This window comes from Pleurodeles waltl, chromosome 5, assembly GCF_031143425.1.
Source record: "Pleurodeles waltl isolate 20211129_DDA chromosome 5, aPleWal1.hap1.20221129, whole genome shotgun sequence".
In the NCBI taxonomy this organism is placed as follows: Eukaryota; Metazoa; Chordata; class Amphibia; order Caudata; family Salamandridae; genus Pleurodeles; species Pleurodeles waltl.
Genome location: NC_090444.1, coordinates 171312365 through 171334378, shown reverse-complemented (window position 1 = coordinate 171334378; position 22014 = coordinate 171312365). Strand labels below are relative to the sequence as shown.

Genomic DNA, 22014 nt, shown 5'->3' with positions numbered 1-22014 from the left:
TTTTGGGCATGGGGAGGTGGCCATTGAAAGATCAGGTGGGGAAGGGCAGCTGCCGCTGACACCTGAGCTTTACCAGCATCATCTCTGAATCCAAACATAGTCCATCAGTCAGTGGTTTATTCAGCCCTTATTCTTTTGTCTCCCTCCCGTGTATGGACGTTCCCCAGATGTAAGTGAAACCTGCAGTAGGAGTCGTAAGTGTTCTGAGGGGAGTGTCGGAGAGAGGTAAATGCAAATAATATGAACAGCATCTGGTTCGAACTTAAGTATAATTCACATACATTTGATATGCCTTTCCTACAATTCCACACATATGCGTGAAAGACCCAGAAGCAGTTAATGAGCCAAGAGCATGGGAAGCATCAAGGTTTTTAAGGAAAAGGTAAGCTTGAAAACTGCTTTCTATATGCATAAAATCCCCACACCTGCAGACTCATGTTGGGAAATGCAGAATGATTTCGCCCGGCTTAAACCAGAGGTTTACGTTTTTAGGATCGGAAGTCTAGCATCCCTGCAAGCTGTAGCCTTGAGCCTGCATATATGTATGACTTCTTTGTGATTCAGGCCCACGGCCTGCAGTCTGAAGGGTAATTAAAACAAACAATGAGATCTTTCCAGTTACACTGGTGATCGAAGCCAGAATTCATAGCGTTTTCTTCCGACTCTGAAAGAAGCATTATCTTCACTTTCTGTTGAAGAACCTGAAAGCTTGATTCTTGAAAAAATATGTTTTTCTGTCACCAGAAGTGTCTTCACTAAAATCTTTGTCAAGGTCAACCGACTTCGATTAAAAAAACATCACATGCAGCTTTTTAATACACTTTATTGCTCCGTGTCTCCATGCACACAGGAGGCTCCACTCCAAAAACCGGTTTGGACGGTTTCTCTTTTCACTGCCTCCATTTGTGTCTTGTGCACGGTTGATGTGTGTAAATGTATACACTGGAAATCAGTGTGTGTTGACTGGAGAGCTAAAGCATGTTTTAAGTCTTTACTGATATCTTAGATTTCCTACAAAAACTGGTAATTTGAAAGCTAAACGAAACCTGCATTTTGTTAGTATTGCGTTTCCTTTCTTTGCACAAGATCACCTATGTCTGCGAAGATGGGTTATTGCCTGTGTATCTTTTTCTAATTGCTAAATGGTTTCGGGACAGTCTATTGTGTATACAGCTATAACTTTAGGACTAGTTCAATGAAAACACATTCCATCTGTTAAAAAAATAAACAACAGTGGTTCAAAATAAGAAAACGGCTGACAAAGTAATCTGGAAGTTTAAGAGCTTTTTTGGATTGTTGTGACTGTCTTAGCTGATATCAATAGTAAACTGTTTTATGCGAAATATGACTTTATGATTATCGTTTTTTCATTTGGATCACATTTTCTTTTTCTTGATTAGGCCTTATGTAAACTGCAGTATGCAGATCAGACTGTAAAATGTGACATTAAATAAGAGCTCTTTGTTTACTTTTCAGTTATTTCGAGAAGTACGAATAATGAAGATTTTAAATCATCCCAACATTGGTAGGTTTTCAGTTTTTTGGGGTACACTTTATCTATCATTCTATTGTATCTATTCTGATGTATTGCAATTTGATGTGGGAGACTAACTCGATGAGATCTAATCTTTCAAGGCACTTAAATATAAAACTTCAGGCTTTGATTTACAAGTCTTCCCACCATCAAGAGGTGGTCAAGTGCTATTTAGATGATGAAACACTGAAACCTTTCTCAGGAATTTGCATTCCCTGATGTTAATCATGTCAACTTACGTTTTGTTCTTTTTTATTAAGTAGTGTATTGTGGTTTCTGAAAAAGAAGTGTACAAATAAGGTGATAATCTGTATTTTGAGAAAAGCCAAAAATAAATGTAATCTATTAAAAAAAAAAAAAGCGTACCGCCATGTACAGTTGATTTAAATAGGATTAGTAAATGTGTTTGTTGCAGGCACTCTTTGAACAAGAAAGGTTATTTGCATATTGGATATCCAGATGTTTAAAAGACAGTAGCCTGGTCTACTAGGACGGTATACTTGAGTAGGTGTAGCTTATACATGGAAATTCATGAATCACTTAAGTCACACCTACTCACAGACAAATCTTTGTGATTCAACTGCATGTCTTTTGTAATAAGGAACACAACATACAACAGGAAAAATGGGCTTAGAAAATAAGTAAAACCTGCATATCATGGCGTACGGGTCCTTAAAAGAAGACCATATCTTTTCTTGTTTATCTGAGAGTGCCAGGAAGCCCTGCATTCATGCTTTCACCCTGCTTGCATGTCTGTAAGCAACACATTTCTCAGTTCACCCTAAGTGGCAGGAGGGCACACTTTTTGACCATACGCCGAGTTTTCTCATAGACGAGGTTGAACTTAGGGAAATGAGTAGGCAGATGCTTGGTTCAGAGTGCTGCTAAGCACAGACACATTTTAAGGAGTGGGTAACGTGGGCAGTAGCCCAGGACCCCCAACGTTCCAAGGGTGCCCCTCAAAAGGTGAGCTTTCTCTCTGCTTGATCTCAGACTCTTCGTTTTCTCAATCACAGTCCCTCTCCCCACCTTTACCTCTGGCTTTCTCTACCCAGTGTCCTCTTGAGGAATTGTGGGATACTGGCAAGACTGATTTCAACTTTTTTGTGTGACCCTCTTCATGAAGTTGTTCCATAGTCAGTATTGTTTCCCATCATGCAGACTTGAAATAGTGGGAACTGGGTAATAAAATTCAAAGTTGTTCTGAACAGGGGTCCGTCCACAAAAAATATTTTTTGTATGGGGACCTCAATATCCTTACGAAGACACTGATGTGTGAAAATCGTCATAACTCCTAAAGGCATGCAGGTATTTTCGGCACAGAAGGCATATGTTCTGATGTTAACCATAAAGAAGACCCGAATCAATCTCCCGTCTGCAATGTACACCTCAAAATCATTTAGAATATTAGGGTGACTTCGGATAGTGGTAACAGCCCTTGTGGGTGTCAGACTTATACACCATACTTAAAAAGTGCAGGTATTCTCAGTATCCCCAAATACCCCCTTGATATTTAGAAGTGCCGGCACTCCCATTAAAATATTGTTCCTCTGCTGAGAAATGCTAGTACTCGCTCTTTCAAATTAAAGAAGCACAGGTAACTCTGTCCCTGACAGTACCTGATCAGTTACAGTACTGCAGATTATACACAATTTGGCTTTTTGGTACATATTAGAAACATGTCCTTGATCTGGCATGCCTATGTGCAGGACTCATTGAAGAATTTATTGCAGTGAACTCAGCCAAGTTTATTACCATTGCCCGACATCACGGTATGCCATACAAGAGCAACACGCCTATTACTTGATTTTCTTTGTATTTAATCTTGTTTGAAGAAAGTTAGGATAAAATGAAAAATATGTGAAATCTGCAAAAACAGTGATCACCTTTCGGTTCAGAAAAGTGGTATGACTGTAAAGTGCCAGTCCACCAAGAAAAACTGAAACCTTCCAAAAATCCTGGGAATGCCACTGCTTTGCTATGGATATCTCAAGTCGAGGAATTTAGTCACAACAAAAATATGACGTTTAATTTCCTGGAAAAGTACATTAGAAAAACAATCGTGTTTTTATTTTCAACTGCATACTCTTTGTAAGTGGCCCTAATTAACTCTCTTATTATAGAAGAATATGTAAAATTTGCCAACAAGCTCAATGATAGAGAAATGTACCCCTGGATCTCAGGAGATACTTGAACATTTCATGCGACGTAATAGGTGTCTCGCAATATTCAGAATTGAGGGCCATCTTAAGTTCCTCACTCACTCTACTTCTAAGCACTTGTGGAGTTTTATGTCCTGGCTCATTATCATCCTCAATGTTGAGGGCACCTTACCTCTAGTAGGAGGACTGGAAAGGTATTTTCAAGCTTTTAATGCAGAAACTTTGCATGCCGGTACCATGCACGCACCATATCTCCCTCCCCAGTGGGTATGCTTGCCCTAGCTAGATCTAATTTTCCACCAGATGATGAGAATTAGAACTGCTGATCAGGCATTTAGCACGTTTTAAAGCAGGGACTTGCCCACCTGCGCCCTTCAGTTCGTTCATTCTTTTTGATCTTTTTTTATTGTTGCTTTTTTCAGTTCTCCCCTTAACTCGATTGTGATTTTATTTGATTTACGATGGCATGTTACTGTTGAAACTTTTAAAAGCGGGATTCTATCCTATTTTTTATACTTTATGGATTCGGCTTTGGGAAGTTTTGTCAGTGCTGCCATGAGGTTCCAAATTACTGAATACTATGTAATTATTTTTTGGTAACTGAATTTGTATTATTCTGAGTAGGATTTTTCTGTATTACTGTGTCATACTCATTAGCCTATTATTACTGAAGTGGCATTCTCATCAACTGTAATGCTTTATCTTTTGTACTTGTCATATTTTCATCACAGTATTTACCATATGTAGTATTTTTCAGCTCTGCTGTATAAGATGAAGCTTTAATAAATCCATTCTTTTTCCTTGCATTTAATTACAAGTGTTACCCAAAGGTGTTTGGTTGTACAGACAGAAACCCAACACCTCGGTGAGAAAACTTTGAAATACACATCTTTGTTTAGGCATACACTATCATTTTCTGCATCTCAGAATGTTCTGTAAGTAATTCTAATCAATAGCTGCTCTTAGAGGTGACTTATAGTGGTCATGAGTAGCTTTGGCAATAGTCTATAGGTAAAGATTTATTCACCCAGCTTCTAGTTCTTTATGGGCACATTGATTGTGTAGTTTTAATCCATTCCTTCCATATGTTGCTGTTGACTCTTTTTGACAACATCTGTAGTTCGCTTACTGGGGCTTTTCGTTAGAATTAGGGACTACTGTGGAGCTTGATAATGATAATCATGGGTATCCCAGTTAGTAATTAGTTGATTACAATTAGTGATCACTTATGACTATCAGCTGTGTTCTTCTTTTGCCTCTCATTGTTATTATCGGTATTGGTCAGAGCTGTTTGCTGTTTTTATTCTAGATAATGAACAAATTAGTTATCTCTTAAATCATGCCTTATGTATAATGTCATATAAGGAGATTCTGTATTCCGGGACGAATTTTGCGCCACTCACCCTATTACAGCGTGTATGGTTACTAGGTTACTTGGTTTGCAGTATGTTCTGCTTAGATCATATGCTGTGCACAGTCTTGCTATATAGTGTATAGTGTGGAGCTCAAACATTTCAAGTTGTTTTATTCCAACGTAGTCTTGGTTTCGTCGTGACTCGTGATACCGGTCATAAAAAAGATAGTTCACCAGGACACAGACTCCACCTCAAATCGTTTTTGTACGCCATTGAGTTTGGACAGGTTTCCTTGGCTCTGCGACCACTGCACACTGAAAAACAATAATCTCGGAACCAGTCCAGTGGAGCATCTAAACACACTAGACATCAAGCATTCGATATAAGACATTGATGCCATTGGCTTAGTAATAGTATCTCGAAGCTATACTGTTTGATGGGCCTGGGGCCAGGTGGTATAAGAGTGAGTTGTGTGTGGGAGTTGTATAGAGAGCTTACCATTTAAATTTTGCCCTTCGCTCAGTTTTCCGTGGTCAGACCAGTATCAGGTCTGCAACCTGTGTCTCGTGGTGGACCAAAATGAGAGAGCCTATTCATCCTTTAGATTTGGATTTGCAGTGATGAGACCTTGGAAGGATAATTCTAGGATGCAGCACCAGAACTCCACAGAGTCCCTCTGCTGAGTCATCAAGGACATTGAAGGATTCAAACCCGATGATAAAAGGATTGGTCCATCCAGGAGCCTGAAAGACCAACATGACAGGAGTCCCATGAGTGTGCCCTCCATGACTCCGCTGTTGTGTTCTGTGCCCTGACTATTACTGGATGAGTAATAGGGCAAAAGAACACCATAACATTACCTTACAGGTGCAAGTAGAGGAAGTGGACTTCTTCATTGAAACCCTGTCTAAGACAGAGTATTCAAGGCAATTCCTGTCAATATTAAAACAATGTTAAGGTGTGGCACAGAGAGCTTTGAAGTCCCATTTAAATCTATAGTAGTAACACAAAAGTCTAAGCCTCCACCACAGGACCCACCATTCTTAAGAGCTCATGTGTCGCCTTCTTCACTTGTAGTCAGCACAGCAAAGAAAGAGCTCTTGTGCACAGAACTGATGCTGCCCTGCCATCTGTTGAAGAGTAACTTAGAAAGACAAACTCCTCTTGGGAATGTAAAAACAGCGTTCTACTGTCACAGCAGAGAGAGTGGCAAGTCCACACCAGTAAACAGTTGATCTGAATTTGCTGCTTCACAGGCAGCTTCTTTTATACAGTCAGACAATACTTCATTAGAAAATGTCAAACAGTGAATCACTACATAATTATACATTAGTTGTTGTGAGAAAGTAGCCTCTTTCTAGCCTTGTTACCCCCACTTTTGGCCTGTTTGTGAGTGTATGTCAGGGTGTTTTCACTGTCTCACTGGGATCCTGATTGGAATGATATGGCTAATTGTTCGAGGTGCAAGTTCCTATTTGAATCTTAAACAGCATTCTATGTTGGGCAGTAGCTCCTGCCCATGCACTATTTACACGCCAAATTGCACACTCCTACTATTTTCCCACAGGTGTACAGCTGGTAAAATCTGCGGAAAATCTTGTTTGTAAATAGTATGCAATTCCAGTTTGTGCATTCTGCGTGAGGTTTCCTAATTCATGCAGCTTGCACTGTGTTTCGGGGTGTAGTCTGACACGCTGACCAGTACTGTTAGGTAAACTGCCTGACTGACTTCACATAGTTCTACGCTATTCATTCACATTTTCATGCTCGTAAATTTGATCGCATTTTTAAAAAAATACACACTTAACGTGAAAAAGCTCTGAGTCCAGACTCACCCAAGTGAAACATATGCTCACTTTTGGACTTTTTTCCTTGATCATTGAAGCGCCTAGAGTATGTCATCAACGTGCCCAGTGCTCATAGTGAAAACCCTATGTTTTCAGTATGTTTGTTATGTGTCACTGGGACCCTGCTAGTCAGGACCCCAGTGCTCATAAGTTTGTGGCCTATATGTATGTGTTCCCTGTGTGGTTCCTAACTGTCTCACTGAGGCTCTGCTAACCAGAACCTCAGTGGTTATGCTCTCTAATTTCTTTCAAATTGTCACTAACAGGCTAGTGACCAATTTTACCAATTTACATTGGCTTACTGGAACACCCTTATAATTCCCTAGTATATGGTACTGAGGTACCCAGGGTATTGGGGTTCCAGGAGATCCCTATGGGCTGCAGCATTTCTTTTGCCACCCATAGGGAGCTCTGACAATTCTTACACAGACCTGCCACTGCAGCCTGAGTGAAATAATGCACACATTATTTCACAGCCATTTTCACTGCACTTATGTAACTTATAAGTCACCTATATGTCTAACCTTTACCTGGTAAAGGTTAGGTGCAAAGTTACTTAGTGTGTGGGCACCCTGGCACTAGCCAAGGTGCCCCCACATTGTTCAGGGCCAATTCCCCGGACTTTGTGAGTGCGGGGACACCATTACATGCGTGCACTACACATAGGTCACTACCTATGTGTAGCTTCACAATGGTAACTCCGAATATGGCCATGTAACATGTCTAAGATCATGGAATTGCCCCCTCTATGCCATCCTGGCATTGTTGGTACAATCCCATAATCCCTGGGTCTGTAGCTCAGACCCGGGTACTGCCAAACTGCCTTTTCTGGGGTTTCACTGCAGCTGCTGCTGCTGCCAACCCCTCAGACAGGTTTCTGCCCTCCTGGGGTCAAGCCAGGCTTGTCCCAGGATGGCAGAACAAAGGACTTCCTCTGAGAGAGGGTGTTACACCCTCTCCCTTTGGAAAATGGTGTGAAGGCAGGGGAGGAGTAGCCTCCCCCAGCCTCTGGAAATGCTTTCTTGGGCACATTTGTGCCCAATTCTGCATAAGCCAGTCTACACCGGTTCAGGGATCCCTTAGCCCTGCTCTGGCGCGAAACTGGACAAAGGAAAGGGGAGTGACCACTCCCCTGACCTGCACCTCCCATGGGAGGTGTCCAGAGCTCCTCCAGTGTGCTCCAGACCTCTGCCATCTTGGAAACAGAGGTGCTGCTGGCACACTGGACTGCTCTGAGTGGCCAGTGCCACCAGGTGACGTCAGAGACTCCTTCTGATAGGCTCCTTCAGGTGTTGCTAGCCTATCCTCTCTCCTAGGTAGCCAAACCCTCTTTTCTGGCTATTTAGGGTCTCTGTCTCTTGGGAAACTTTAGATAACGAATGCAAGAGCTCATCAGAGTTCCTCTGCATCTCTCTCTTCACCTTCTGCCAAGGAATCGACTGCTGACCGCGCTGGAAGCCTGCAAAACTGCAACAAAGTAGCAAAGACGACTACTGCAACTCTGTAACGCTGATCCTGCCGCCTTCTCGACTGTTTTCCTGGTGGTGCATGCTGTGGGGGTAGTCTGCCTCCTCTCTGCACTAGAAGCTCCGAAGAAATCTCCTGTGGGTCAACGGAATCTTCCCCCTGCTACCGCAGGCACCAAAGAACTGCATCACCGGTCCCCTGGGTCTCCTCTCAGCACGACGAGCGAGGTCCCTTGAATCCAGCAACTGTGTCCAAGTGACTCCCACAGTCCAGTGACTCTTCAGTCCAAGTTTGGTGGAGGTAAGTCCTTGCCTCCCCACGCCAGACTGCATTGCTGGGAACCGCGACTTTTGCAGCTACTCCGGCCCCTGTGCACTTCCGGCGGAAATCCTTTGTGCACAGCCAAGCCTGGGTCCACGGCACTCTAACCTGCATTGCACAACTTTCTAAGTTGGTCTCTGGCGACGTGGGACCCCTTTGTGCAACTTCGGCGAGCACCGTTTCGCGCATCCTCGTAGTGCCTGTTTCTGGCACTTCTGCGGATGCTACCTGCTGCTGAGAGGGCTCCTTGTCTTGCTCGACGTCCCCTCTGTCCCCAGACGCAATTGGCGACATCCTGGTCCCTCCTGGGACACAGCAGCGTCCAAAAACCCTTTTCGCACGATTTGCAGCTAGCAAGGCTTGTTGGCTGTATTTCCACGGGAAAACACTTCTGCACGACTCTCCACGGTGTGGGGGATCAATCCTCCAAAGGGGAAGTTTCTAGCCCTTGTCGTTCCTGCAGAATCCTAAGTTTCTACTGTCCAGTAGCAGCTTCTTTGCATCCACCGTTGGCATTTCTTGGGCATCTGCCCATCTCCGACTTGCTTGTGACTTTTGGACTTGGTCCCCTTGTTCCACAGGTACCCTCGTTTGGAAATCCATCGTTGTTGAATTGCTGGTTTGTGTCTTCCCTGCAGTATTCCCTTATCACAACTTCTTTGTCCTTTGGGGAACTTTAGTGCACTTTGCACTCACTTTTCAGGGTCTTGGGGAGGGCTATTTTTCTAACCCTTACTATTTTCTAATAGTCCCAGCGACCCTCTACAAGGTCACATAGGTTTGGGGTCCATTCGTGGTTCGCATTCCACTTTTGGAGTATATGGTTTGTGTTGCCCCTATCCCTATGTGTCCCCATTGCATCCTATTGTAACTATACATTGTTTGCACTGTTTTCTAAGACTATACTGCATATTTTTGGTATTGTGTACATATAACCTGTGTATAATTGCTATCCTCATACTGAGGGTACTCACTGAGATACTTTGGCATATTGTCATAAAAATAAAGTACCTTTATTTTTAGTATATCTGTGTATTGTGTTTCTTATGATATTGTGCAAGTGACACTAGTGGTACTGTAGGAGCTTCACTCGTCTCCTAGTTCAGCCTAAGCTGCTCTGCTAAGCTACCATTATCTATTAGCCTATGTTGCTAGACACCCTATACACTAATAAGGGATAACTGGGCCTGGTGCAAGGTGCAAGTACCCCTTGGTACCCACTACAAGCCAGTCCAGCCTCCTACAGTTGTACCCTTGTGCGCCGTCAGGTGGTGTCGGTTGACTCTGCAACCATCATTGACGTAGTGATCGCTGTGATGATGTTGCGGTCGTACATAGGTGCCACCTCGGCACGGTGTTGTCAGTTCTTTTCTTTCCGCACAACATGCAGATCTGGAGAGAGCTACCCTAGTTGTTTTTTGACTAAAATCGACCCTTTTGTCATGTTTTTTGTGACTTTTGGTGCGTCGAGGGATGTCTCTGAAGACTGGTTTCAAACCTTGTGACACCTGTAACCGCATGATATCTGGCCTGTTTATGGTGTCTGGAGCGTGACCACGACCCAAAGTTGTGCTCCGACTGCTGGGCCATGCACCCAAAGGCTTTGAGGGAGCGTGCCCTGAAGCTCATGGTGGCCTGGCTCTCGAGTCCGTGTTGCTCCCGGTCTCACTTTAGAGGAAATCCTCACGACTGCTAGCAGAGTCATCACCACTCTTCTTCCTCCGAATCTTCTGTCATTTGGTTAAGAAGTCGTCGTCGATGTAGGGCAGGCATTCTTCTACTTCACCCCGTCGCTCGGACAATGCGACTGGGGACGAGCGTCAAAGCTCGAGGCCTCTGTCTGCGGAGCCTACTTCTGGGTCTGCTCTGCTCCTCCTTGACTTTCCGGGAGCGAGAGCGACTCCTGCCCAACTCAGAGTTCTATGAGGCCATGCACCTCATCTTTGGGCAGACCGACCCCCCTGCGGTGCATTTGGGGCCTGGGGGCTCGGATGGGAGTCCTTCAGGTTCTGCGCCGACGTCTTGGGCCTAATCCTTCGAGGTCCCCTTCGGATCTGTTATCAAACCATTGCAACCTTCCACGGCGTCGGCTAAGACGTCTTCGCTCACGGCACCGGTTGGGCCCACAATCAACGTCGACCCAATCCTCATCCCCTCCATCCCCATCGCTTCTGACTTCGATGGGGCCTACTCACCCCAGGGTGGATTCAGACCCTTTTTCTTTTGGGTAGTAATATGAGGAGGGATTGGAGGGGTTGCTACACCCTTTAGAATACCTGACTTGGGCTGGGCACAGGGAGTGGGCGAGGCTAGTGTCTGGATACTTCTCCAGACCCTGGCCTGCTTTCTCCTCCTTCCATGGCTGCTGCGGAGGGAACCTCTTACTCCATTGTGGTCAGTAGGGCGGCTGAGGTCCTTGCCCTCGAGCTTGCCTCTGCAACAGTTAGGACTAACCTCCTGACAGAGGTGCTTCAGGCTGGGGCTTCCACTTCAGAGCCTCTTCTCCCATTTAATGAAGACCTCACCAATGTCCTTCTGGGTGCTTCCTCCAAACCCAGCACAGGGCTCCTGTGAATCGGGCAATTGCCCGTCGCCATCGGCCTGCCCCCCGAACAACCCAAAATGTCTGTCCCAGCACCCCACGCCCGAGAGCCTTGTTAACCAGGCTCCTTCTTCCTCTGGCACATTCCCAGCTGCTTCACCCTATTGGGAATCAAAGGGAGTGGACCAACTTGGGAAGAAGATGTTTTCTTCTTCCAGTCTGGCATTGTGGTCCGAGAACACTGTGTGCCTTTTGGGCTGTTAAACCCATTCATTTTGGGATACGGTCGCGCAAGTCTTTCCGTGGATCCCGGAGGAGACCCGGGCCATCATCTCCCAAGCTGTTGCTGATGGGAGGGACGCAGCTAAGTTCACAATTCTTTGTGGATTGGACACAACCGACTCACTAGGCAGTTGGGTTACGTCGACAGTGGCCTTAAGGCGCCATGCCTGGTTGAGGACGTCTGGTTTTTCGGGGGATGTCCAACAGACCCTTATAGACATGGCCTTCAGTGGCACCATCTCTTCGGAGACAGGCAGACTGGCGCTCAAGAGGTTCAAGGAGTCCCAGGCTATGGCTCGGTCCCTTGGTCTTGCAAATGCCCCTCGTCAACCGCAGTCCACCTTTTGCTCCTTTCCTGGTCACGGATGAGACTCCCTGTCGTGTCCTTTCCCTACCTGCCCCCATGTCGCACATGCAGCTCAGCCACTGTGCGGCTGGGGAGGCGGAATCCCACTGGCTTGTGGGACAGGGAACCAGAGGACTTCTCCGCGAGGAAGTCACAACTTTCTTGGTCAAGGGAGCCATAGACAGGGTCTCTGTGCCAGAAGTAGGTTGTGGTTGCTATTCCCGCTACTTTCTGGTGCACAAGAAAGACATGCACCTATGTCCTATCCTAGATCTTCGAGCCCTCAATCTCTTCCGCAAGAAGAAGAAATGCAAAATGCTCACTCTAGCTCAGGCCCTGTCTGCCTTGGACCCACGAGACTGGACGGTAGTGTTGGACTTGCAGGACGCTTACTTCCATGTACTCGTCCTCCCTGCCCACAGGCGCCACTTGCGGTTAGTGGTAAGTCACAAGCGCTTTCAACTTACCATGCTCCCCTTCGGCCTTACCAGCGCCGCTTGGGTGTTCACAAGAGTGATGGCAGTGGTTGCAGCTCATCCGCACAGGTTAGGGGTTCAGTCTTCCCCTACCTCGACGACTGGCTGTTGAAGGCGGACACGCCCCAGAAAGTAGTCTCCCACCTTCAGACTACATTGAACTTTCAGCACTCGCTGGGGTTCACTATAAACATGCCTAAGTCACACCTGACTCCTTCTCAGACGCTCCCTTTCATCAGAGCTGTTCCGGAGACAGTGCAGTTTTGGGCCTATCCTCCCGAAAAGTGAGTCCAGGATATTCAAGCTATGAATCTGATGTTTCAGCCTCTATCCTGGGTTTCGGTGGGACTGACTTTGAGGCTGCTGGGCCTCATGGCCTCCTACATCTTGCTGGTGACCCATGCCAGATGGCGTATGCGGGCTTTGCAGTGGGACCGGAAGTTCCAGTGGGAGCGGCATTAGGGAAATCTCTCTGACATGGTCCTGATCTCATGAGGGAACTGTGTCAGACCTGCAGTGGTGGCTTTCATGAGGGAACTGTGTCAGACCTGCAGTGGTGGCTTATGAATCAAGATTGGGTCAACGGCAGATCCCTCTCACTTCCCCATCTATATCTTACAGTAGTGGCAGATAAATCTCTCTTGGGATGGGGAAGCCACATGGCAGAGGCAGAGATCAGAGGTCTCTGGACTCCACCTCAGTGTTTTGGAGCTCCAGGCGATCAGTATTGCATTGAAAGCATTCCTCCCTTCAAATGGGCTTACAATCCAATCCAATCCATGAAAGTATGCAATAAGGGTGCTTCCTCTTTAAAAAAAAAAAAAAAAATGCTCTATTGTGGATTACTTTTCCACTCTAGAACGTGTTCATAGATAGTCGAAACATCAGTTCTTCACAGGGTCTTTCTTTTCAACCTGAAGTGGCTATAGTTAGAACTCACGTCTTGAAGTCACCATCCTTAGAATGACAAGTACTTAACAGAGGTAGTTTGCAAGAGAGCCCGGGGGTACAGGGTACACCTCTATAGACACCCATCTTTAATGGTTCCCAATCTTGTTGTGACTCATTAGGTCAGATTCTAAATGAAGAGTTGTGTTATTTATTACGGGTGATTCACTGACCACAGACCAGCTACTAATGAGGTATGCATCGGTGATAGAAGGTAGAGTTTTGCTAAGTGAAAACATCCTGCAGCTCCAAATACCTGATCCCTTGATATCCTCAGTTATGTCTTCCATGCATTTAGCTTTGTCGTCAGTATTACAATGAACCAATAAACTACTAGCGGTCGAGGATCAGTCCCTGTCAGCTCTTACTCTCATGCTAAACTCTCACAACAGATTCCAGCACTTTCACTAGAGGGAAATACTACCGTTTTAGGGACTGTAGCAATTCAGTGAAGAAAGGACTGGGGAGGCGACTCTGTGTCAACAAAAAGGAAAAATCATCTGTATCAAGGGGGTAATGAAAGGAATGGTTTATCAGTGAATAGCTTCGCACATCTTTTATTATCAATTTTTTTTAATGGGAATTTACTAAATGGGGTTGATACATCAGAAACTATTAATTGTGATCCCTCAAAGGTCACATCACCAGAGAAGAAGAGAATAAAGAAAAGAACATCACACCAGGTTAAAGAAGCCAAACCTCATAATCATACTAAGAAAACGTGTATGAACTTACAGAGGATAAGAAAGAAACCAGCAAAGAAAATTAAGTTGCAAATAGGCTTTCAAGAGGACACAAGGACTCAAGCCTCACAGATCGATCTGTTCAATCAAGCGGATAACACACAAAATGATGTTGCTTTGGTTCAGGAGTGTTCAGCTCTGGAAGCTCCCATCGGCAATGTGCGTTGAGGAAATGCAATCTCTGGTTTGAGAGCGGGAACAACTGCTTAAAAAGGTTTCAAAAAGGAAACTACCTGTATTAAGCCCAGGGGTTTCTTTGTTCTGTCTGGAATCTTTGTACACACGTTTTCTCTGAACATATGAATAGTCCTTTCATTAGACTGGTGCCCACTTAGCTATTTCAGCGTGCTATAATTTTTATGAAACTTTTATCCATACAAGATGGTTTACTTTTTGCACCATCATAATTATCTAAAAATGTTTTACAATATATATAAGCTGAGACTAATAACATCAAGTGACATTTACATTTTCCTATCAACTAATGAATGCTCAGTTTTAACGTGAGGCAAGTGTGCTCTTCTTTTCAAATGCAGTAGCTGCAGAACTTGAGAACTTCAGTCAAGCCTTTTAAAAAATGGACATAGCAATATATGTAAATTCCTAATGGTTAAAAACTATCCATCAACAAAATGGGTCTAGACAAAGTATTGAACATATTCAGTCCCAGTTTATAATGAAGGTTTGGTCAGCAATCTCTGGTCGTGGCTCCCCATGGTTTTAAACTAAGCCTGATGTAACTGGAGAATTGTGGCCATTGTGTATGTACCAGGACTAAAGTATGTTTACTCTCATCCTTATTTTATATCCTTGTTTGATGGGTCACTGATTGTGTGTCCGCAAGAGACATGTACATAAGTGGTTTTTGAAATGGATATTTTCAAGGGTTTTTTCAGTGCCAGCTATTCCTCCTAAAAATAAATACATACTAAAGGGGGCGCTATGTTAATTGCAGAAATCTAATTTGAACTGGCGAGCCACTAGAATATTTTCTGCAGAATTTGCTTTGATGATGTATTGTTCATTTATAGATATAAATGGTAACTTACTAGAATATCTTGTACATAATATATATTTGTCACCTTCATTCTGTTTTGTCAATGTATAGTGGCTTTCACATTGGCAATGGAGGCGAGAGGCCTTCATTTATGTAGGTAGTATGGATTCCCTGGCCTGACCCCCTTTATGTTATACAGTTAGGGGTATTTTGCGTGATTATTGTGTTCTTACTTCTCCTACCTCTGTGTTTCTATGCTGGATTTCTTGTACCATGCCGACCTCCCGTTAGGCTTGAGGGAGTACTTACGATGGAGGCGTGGTTTCACGGCAGGAAGGCATGACAGATGCTTAAGCTGCACCCGGGCAAGCTCTGTACTTGGCTTTGAGATTCTGACTCCTATGTTCAGGCCTCCTTGCTGTCGATACGTACATGGCTTGGGCGTTAGTGAGCCGCGATCTAGTGGTTCACTCCGCTTTCCTGGATATCCTGTTACCTCCTGCGGATTTAGAGACCTCAGGTTAGTGGAAACTTGACAAGCATAGGTTCTTACCTGCTGGATAAGTCATTAGAATAGTTCCCAGAGAATAATAGGACTATAACATCTTGTACAAATAGCATATACACTAAGGAGAAAGTTTAGATGAGGCCATACTGTTTAAAATACAAATTGCTTAGACTCTCCCTCAGATAACATAAATGTATCCACGTTTAAAAGTATTCTCTTCGAAACATAGTCCAAAGGCTATTACCCAATCATTGACTTTATCTAATAAAAATGTGACTTGAAAGGATATTTTTATTTCAAAAGTAATAATAAAAAGCAGCAGAAAGATATTAAAATTGCAAAGTTAAGGTGGTCCATTGAAAGCATTATTAGATTAAAGAACAAAAGTAAGTTTTGGCATATTATACCAAAATGCTTGGTTAAGGATTTCTCGAAGAAGCCTACCCTATTAGATGAAAGTAATGGGCAGGCTCATTTGGAGACATTAAATGCACTACTCAGTGTCCATTAGAAGTGAAGAGACCATCAACATTCCCTGAATGTGAGGGAATGTTGACAAAAGTGATTGATAAAGTAATCATGGATCTGAAAAAAGCATGTGTAATAGGACCATATAAAATGTCTAAAGCCACACCCATAGAGTTTGACCTGCAGAGGTTCTTTAGATGAGTTGGTAGTAGAGATATTCTTTCCCTAATAGAGATTTCTGCGGCTAAAATTCCCCCAGCAGCCTTATATGCAGGAGAATCTTCTTTGATTAGTGCCTTGAAGAGGTATGCTCATATTGAAAATATACTATCGAAAAGTTAGCTTAGTTGGATTGTAAGCTTGATGAAATGATTTGTTTAGAACCAACATTATTGAATATCAACTTTAGAACATATGGTCAGATTTTACACAATGCATGCTGTTTTTTTCCAGTCCCCAAAATCTCCTTAAAAATACATCTGGCAAGCTTTTACCCAGTACTCGAATAAGGCTTATACTTAAAATTGTTTCTATATTGTGCCTAGAAATTGAATCTCTCAAACGGTGAGAGTTTTGCATACAGCTTAATTGATTTGTTGTCTTTTGGTATAAAGAGATTGATGAAACTAAAAAGCTATAAAAAATGATTGAGACCACTGTTAATGGATTACAGCAGTGGTTCTCAACCTGTGGGCCTGGGACCCCTGGGGGCCTGTGAAGCCTCCTCAGGGGGTCCGCGACAGCTGTGACCTAATAATATTACATTTTTTAAGCAATCCGTAATGACTCAGTGGGGGTCCCCGGGTTCCGATAATGATTCAGTGGGGGTCCCCGGGCTCCAGTATTGATAAAATGGGGGCCCACAGAAGTCAAAAGGTTGGGATCCACTGGATTACAGGACTACAAATGAGTTGTTTATTCCCTAGTTGTGGAATGATGCAGTTTTGTTTAAGAGTGAATTATATCCGCTAGCTTGGAGAATTTTCATGAAATTCAAATTTGTGTCTCTTCCGTTAGGAGTTAATACGTGGGTAAAAAACAGAGTGGCACGTGGTTACCCTGGTTGTCAATTGTTTTGATTTATATCACACATTATTGCCCGGGTTCTTTTGTTTATATAACTTTGTGACCTTTGTGTTTTGTGTCGTTACCCACCATTTTCTGATTTGGTAAGTGTGATTTGATTTGTTTTCATTAAGTTATTAATGTGTGCTATAGGGACCCATGTTCCTTTAAAGCAGATCTGCACACACATCAGCTCAGTTAGTGCACCTGAGGAAATCAGCTGTTGGTGTAATAGAGAAAACAGACCACTCAAGTATGTATGCAGGTTAGTGGAAACATTTTGTCTGCTATTACCATAATTTGGGCCTGCTCCCCTGTACGTTCACAGTACAAATATATACTTGTTCCATATCCAAAAGTCATGACTTGTCTACTTTTCACAACATGTACACTTAGAGGCTTATAGCTACCTAACTGCAGAACTGACACCAGTCCGTCTTTAAGATTGTGGTTTCTAAATCCCTATTGGATCGTTTAAAAAGGTAACACCTCCTATACTATTATTAGTCCATTCAATGGGGTCCTAACATTGTTCTTACTTAAATTAAAAGATCTCTTTATTCTTGCCCAAAGCAGTTGCTATCATAGAAGATGTTTTACCTTTGACCTTTCTCGTCATTAAGTTGAGTAAGTTAACTGTAGGCTTTTTCAGTTAAAGAACCTTACATATAGGTCCTCAACAGAGATGTCCTTGGAGCATACCCTTGTTTCTTGCCCAGAGAAGCCTTGCCTTTTAATGTTAACAAATTGAGTGAGCAGCCTTCTTTTTTTCCCGCAGCTGCAATTGCTTGCGGAAAAAGCTCTAAACACTTTGGATGTTAAAGAACCTTTGTGTACTGTGTTGATTGTACTTAGTCCACCAGGAGAACAAAGCGACTATTTGTCATGTTTTCCAAACCACTCTCTGGGACACCAATTTCTAAACCTGCTCATGCAAAGTGGATTGTAAGCTATATAAAGGGCCACTGGATTTGCACAATTTTTCAGCAGCAATGTTTTGCACATAAATATAGATTTACCACATGTAATATAATATATATATATATGTATCATCCGCTGCATAGTGTGCGCATCACTGCAGTTTGGACCTATCCCAAAATGGCTCCTGGCACGTAGACACGAATGCATCACACGCTGCAACCACACTGGAGAAACGTCTGATGTCAGATGCGGACCTGTGCACCAACGTAGGAGAAGGCACTGCGAGTCCGTGATGACGCTGTGAAGAGCTCTGCATGCGCTGGCAAAGGGTATCACGTGGCTGCTTCCTTGAGCTGGTCCCTCGCATCGGCTGTGGAGGTTTGATTGCGACACACCTTCACGCGGTCTGATAGTCTGCTCACGCTGCCCCTTCACTCGCCTTTGCACCGGCTGTAGCAGTCTGCTTGCTCTGCTCCCTCACTTCAGACGTTAACGTTGATTTGACTGCTCTGTAACGCCCACAATCACTAGGCAATTGTATTTGGTATATCTAAGTCTCAGAGCGTGGCAAAAACAAATAACATACACATAGGAGTGCATTCCTCACTGGGTAAAACCAGGTTTTCAAGCAGCAGTGTTCTTTGTGATACACGCATCAGGAGCCGCTGCCACCATAGACACGCTGGTGGTTCTGGGTAATCATTTGGATCGCTCGTCACCAGTGTTAAAGTGTATTCTTCTACAAAATACACCGACTCCAGTTGTATTGAAGTGAAAATGTATTGTGGATATCCGAGTGCAAGAACCATGAACCCCCAGGAAGCTCCCCTGTTCTCTCCAGCTGCCACTCTCAGAATCCCTTCAGCTCACACTTACACGATTCCACAAGCTATGTCCTATAATGGTTCTATGCCATGGCAACCATAAGCAAAGAGCAGACATAACAAAATGTTAAGCAGTGGGCGGGCTGCAGGCCCATTGTTATTTACAATGTCTTTTACAAGGGAGAGTGCATCATGCACATGCACTGTCGCAGGCAAGATCTGCAAATGACAATTTAGGTAAATAATATTATCACAAAATGTGCTGCATTAATCGGCATAATTTGCCTTTTCTTGCTGCATACTTTAGTCAACTCTACCACATAATTGTGTCCTTCCCTGCTGCATAATTCCAGTGGCCCTGGCTGTAGTCAAACCTGTTCAGCTAATCTAAGTATATCTTAACTACAACTCCTACTGCACATATTAGTCAAAGGAGCCACACTGGCCTTTCTGGAGAACATCTCACTAGTAGACATCTGCAAAGCTGCTACTTGGTCGTCTATCTACACATTTACTATACACTACTCTGTAAACTTTAATGCATGACAAGAAGCACAATCCAGAAAGACTATTTAAAACACTGTTCCAGACATTCCTCGCTGTTGCTCGCAAGCCACCACTTTAGGGACTTGGGTGCTACTTTTCAGTGAATTTTCAGCATGTGAGTTATAGCAGCGCATGCTGCAAATAGTAAATGTACCTGAAATAGTCTGTTTGCAGTTTATAATGCTGTAGATGTTACAACCCACCTACCTAGATGCAAGAATATTGTAGAGCATTAGTTCCCAACCTGTGGTCTGGAGACCCCTGGTCAGTGAAGCCTTCCCTAGGGGGTCTGCAACTGCTTAGAAAATTAAATGATAACAGATTAGGTCCCCTGCTTTCAGTAATGACTGAGTGGGGGGTTGCCGGATTCTAACAATGATTCAGTGGGGGTCCCCGAGTTCCAGTAATGATAGTGTGGGTCCACAGAAGTCAAAAGGTTGGGCACCATTGTCATAGAGAACATGGTAATTATAAAATGTGTAATTTCTTTTAACATTCTATGTTCTTATCCGCTTTACAGACATAGTAATGGTTTGCATTGTACCGCTAACACCTACCCAAAGGGGAATAAAACAACCTGAGGTGGATTCTGTGTCCTGGTGCATTGTGGGTTTCAGGGGCAATATCATGAGTCTCCTCAAAACTGAAACTCCTTAGAAGAACCACAACTTGTAAGATCCAAGCCCATCACTTTGGGGCAGGAGTGTGCATAACATGTAATCTACAGCTCTGCATGCTGCAGACCAAATGTTACAGGTGAGTAATGTTTTCCTTCTTTGCACTCTACTCATTGAAAACATCATTATACCTGGTACTGACTAGACGAGTTATAGAATTAGTGTCATGCTCTTAGTTGAACCTCTTTATAATTTAGCGTTAACTATTTCCTGCTTCTCGTAAGTTTCCTTAGAGTGTTTTCTCATTCGTCTTCCTGCAGTTGCTATAGAAGATGTGCCATTTGTCAGTGTGTTTTATCTTCCATCTTCATGGTGTGTGACTCGTCATATGTTGCTTTTCATGTGATTCGTGTCTCATTTGTTTTATCTGGTTGTCATAGAAACACATCAATCGATGGAAGATTCTTTGTGTGTATCCGCCGACACTTACTCACATATTTTGCACTTCTTTTACTTCTTTGAGCCATGTCGGTGTTGTTTTGAGTTTCAGTATTAACCACTATTTCCAACACTTCTTTTTGTAGTAAAAAAGTGTAAATACTTCATCTACTGGGATTTTGTATAATTGGTTTTAAAATGGTCTACCTCCATTATTCTGTGTGTCGCAATTATTTAAAATCTTTCACCAGCCGGACATTTTGGATATTGCACCTGTTTTTAGGTTTATGCTGTATAATCTATTTCTTTGTTTCTTGCATTGTTTTGCCTATGTAGAGACGTTCACATGGGCACAAAAAAGCATAAATGGTATTCTTTGTATTTCTAGTTATGTATTCCGTTTCAGGAGCAGCTTGCGGTGCTAATTAGGGACGGAGCGGGTAGGGGGAATTAATAATAATATTTAAAAAACTTACCTGAATCGCCGCCGACGTCACCTCCGCGCTGCTTCTCTCCTGCTCAGACAGGCTGGAGGCACAGGCTTCCAGCCTGCCCTGCAGCCAATCCTGACGCTGCTTGGAGCATCCAGCCATGGCCCTCCCAGGCAGACTGGGAGCCTGTGCCTGCTCTCTCCGGCCCGGCAACACAGTGCCGGCTGGAGAGAGCCTAATGCGCATGTGTGTTTGGCCGGCTCTAGACTAGGCTGTGACATGCACTCCCCAGTGCACGTCACAGCCTGTGGTCCCGCCCCTTTTGCCAAAAAATAACAAACATAGTTTATTATTGTTTTTTGGTAAAAGGTTTGCAGCTGCTGCTGCTGGCGGGGGAGCTGCGCCTGTTCTGTTTGCCCTTGAAGTTAAAAATCTTCCCTTGTGATTCTGTGTTCGCACACACAACAGTTCATCATTCTGGTGGCGTGTTTTCTTGGGTCAGTGTTCCTGGGAAATGTTTGTTTCTGTTAAACTTGTCCTTACCTATGAAGCGCTTTTACCAATTCGTTTGGAACATTTTTGTGTATCTTCATAGCAAGCAGTTGTTAAGGTAGGACATGTTCTACTGTGCTTAACATTTGCCATTTTTTCAGATAATCTTTTTGACATCATTTGTTTCAGGGAAGAGGGGCAGCCCATAAACCACCTGGAACCAGGGGCCTATAAACATATACGTTAATAAGTATGCCGTTATTTAATCTGCGAATATGCAAACACATCAGTGAAGGCTGAGAGGCTCCCCTTGTAGACTTTAATACAAATATTCTACAGCTTAATATAAAAAGTGGTCAGTGCTCGGGTGATCACGCAGTGGGTGAAAAACAGTATTGTGCAGCACTGTGTATGAAACAAAAGACAATGGTACAATAGTATTTTTTGTACAATTTCGGTCCCAAGGGTTCGGGTACATTATCCAGCCTCTAACCTTTTCACAATTTTGAAACGATAAAGCATGTATTAAATTGGCCTTTAGCTGAAATATTGTTATTACACCGACGGTCTGGGGTGTCTTGAGTAATGGGATGATGGCTGCTTGCTTCATGTGGTTTAGATCTTTCCCTTCGAGGATGGAGTGAAGCTCACACCTGCTCTCTTCGTTGTACATCACAATTTGCA

The 22014-nt window shown here is 43.6% G+C and overlaps 1 protein-coding gene across 4 annotated transcripts in view; it reads left to right on the top strand.

Annotated features, from left to right (window-relative positions):
- Positions 1 to 22014, top strand: part of MARK1 (microtubule affinity regulating kinase 1) — a 355979-nt gene that overhangs the window by 191118 nt on the left and 142847 nt on the right. For all 4 annotated transcript variants that reach the window (XM_069233866.1, XM_069233864.1, XM_069233865.1 and 1 more), the window contains exon 4: positions 1477 to 1525. In XM_069233866.1, coding sequence (XP_069089967.1) covers positions 1477 to 1525 — 49 coding nt within the window. The remainder of the gene's footprint in view (positions 1 to 1476; positions 1526 to 22014) is intronic.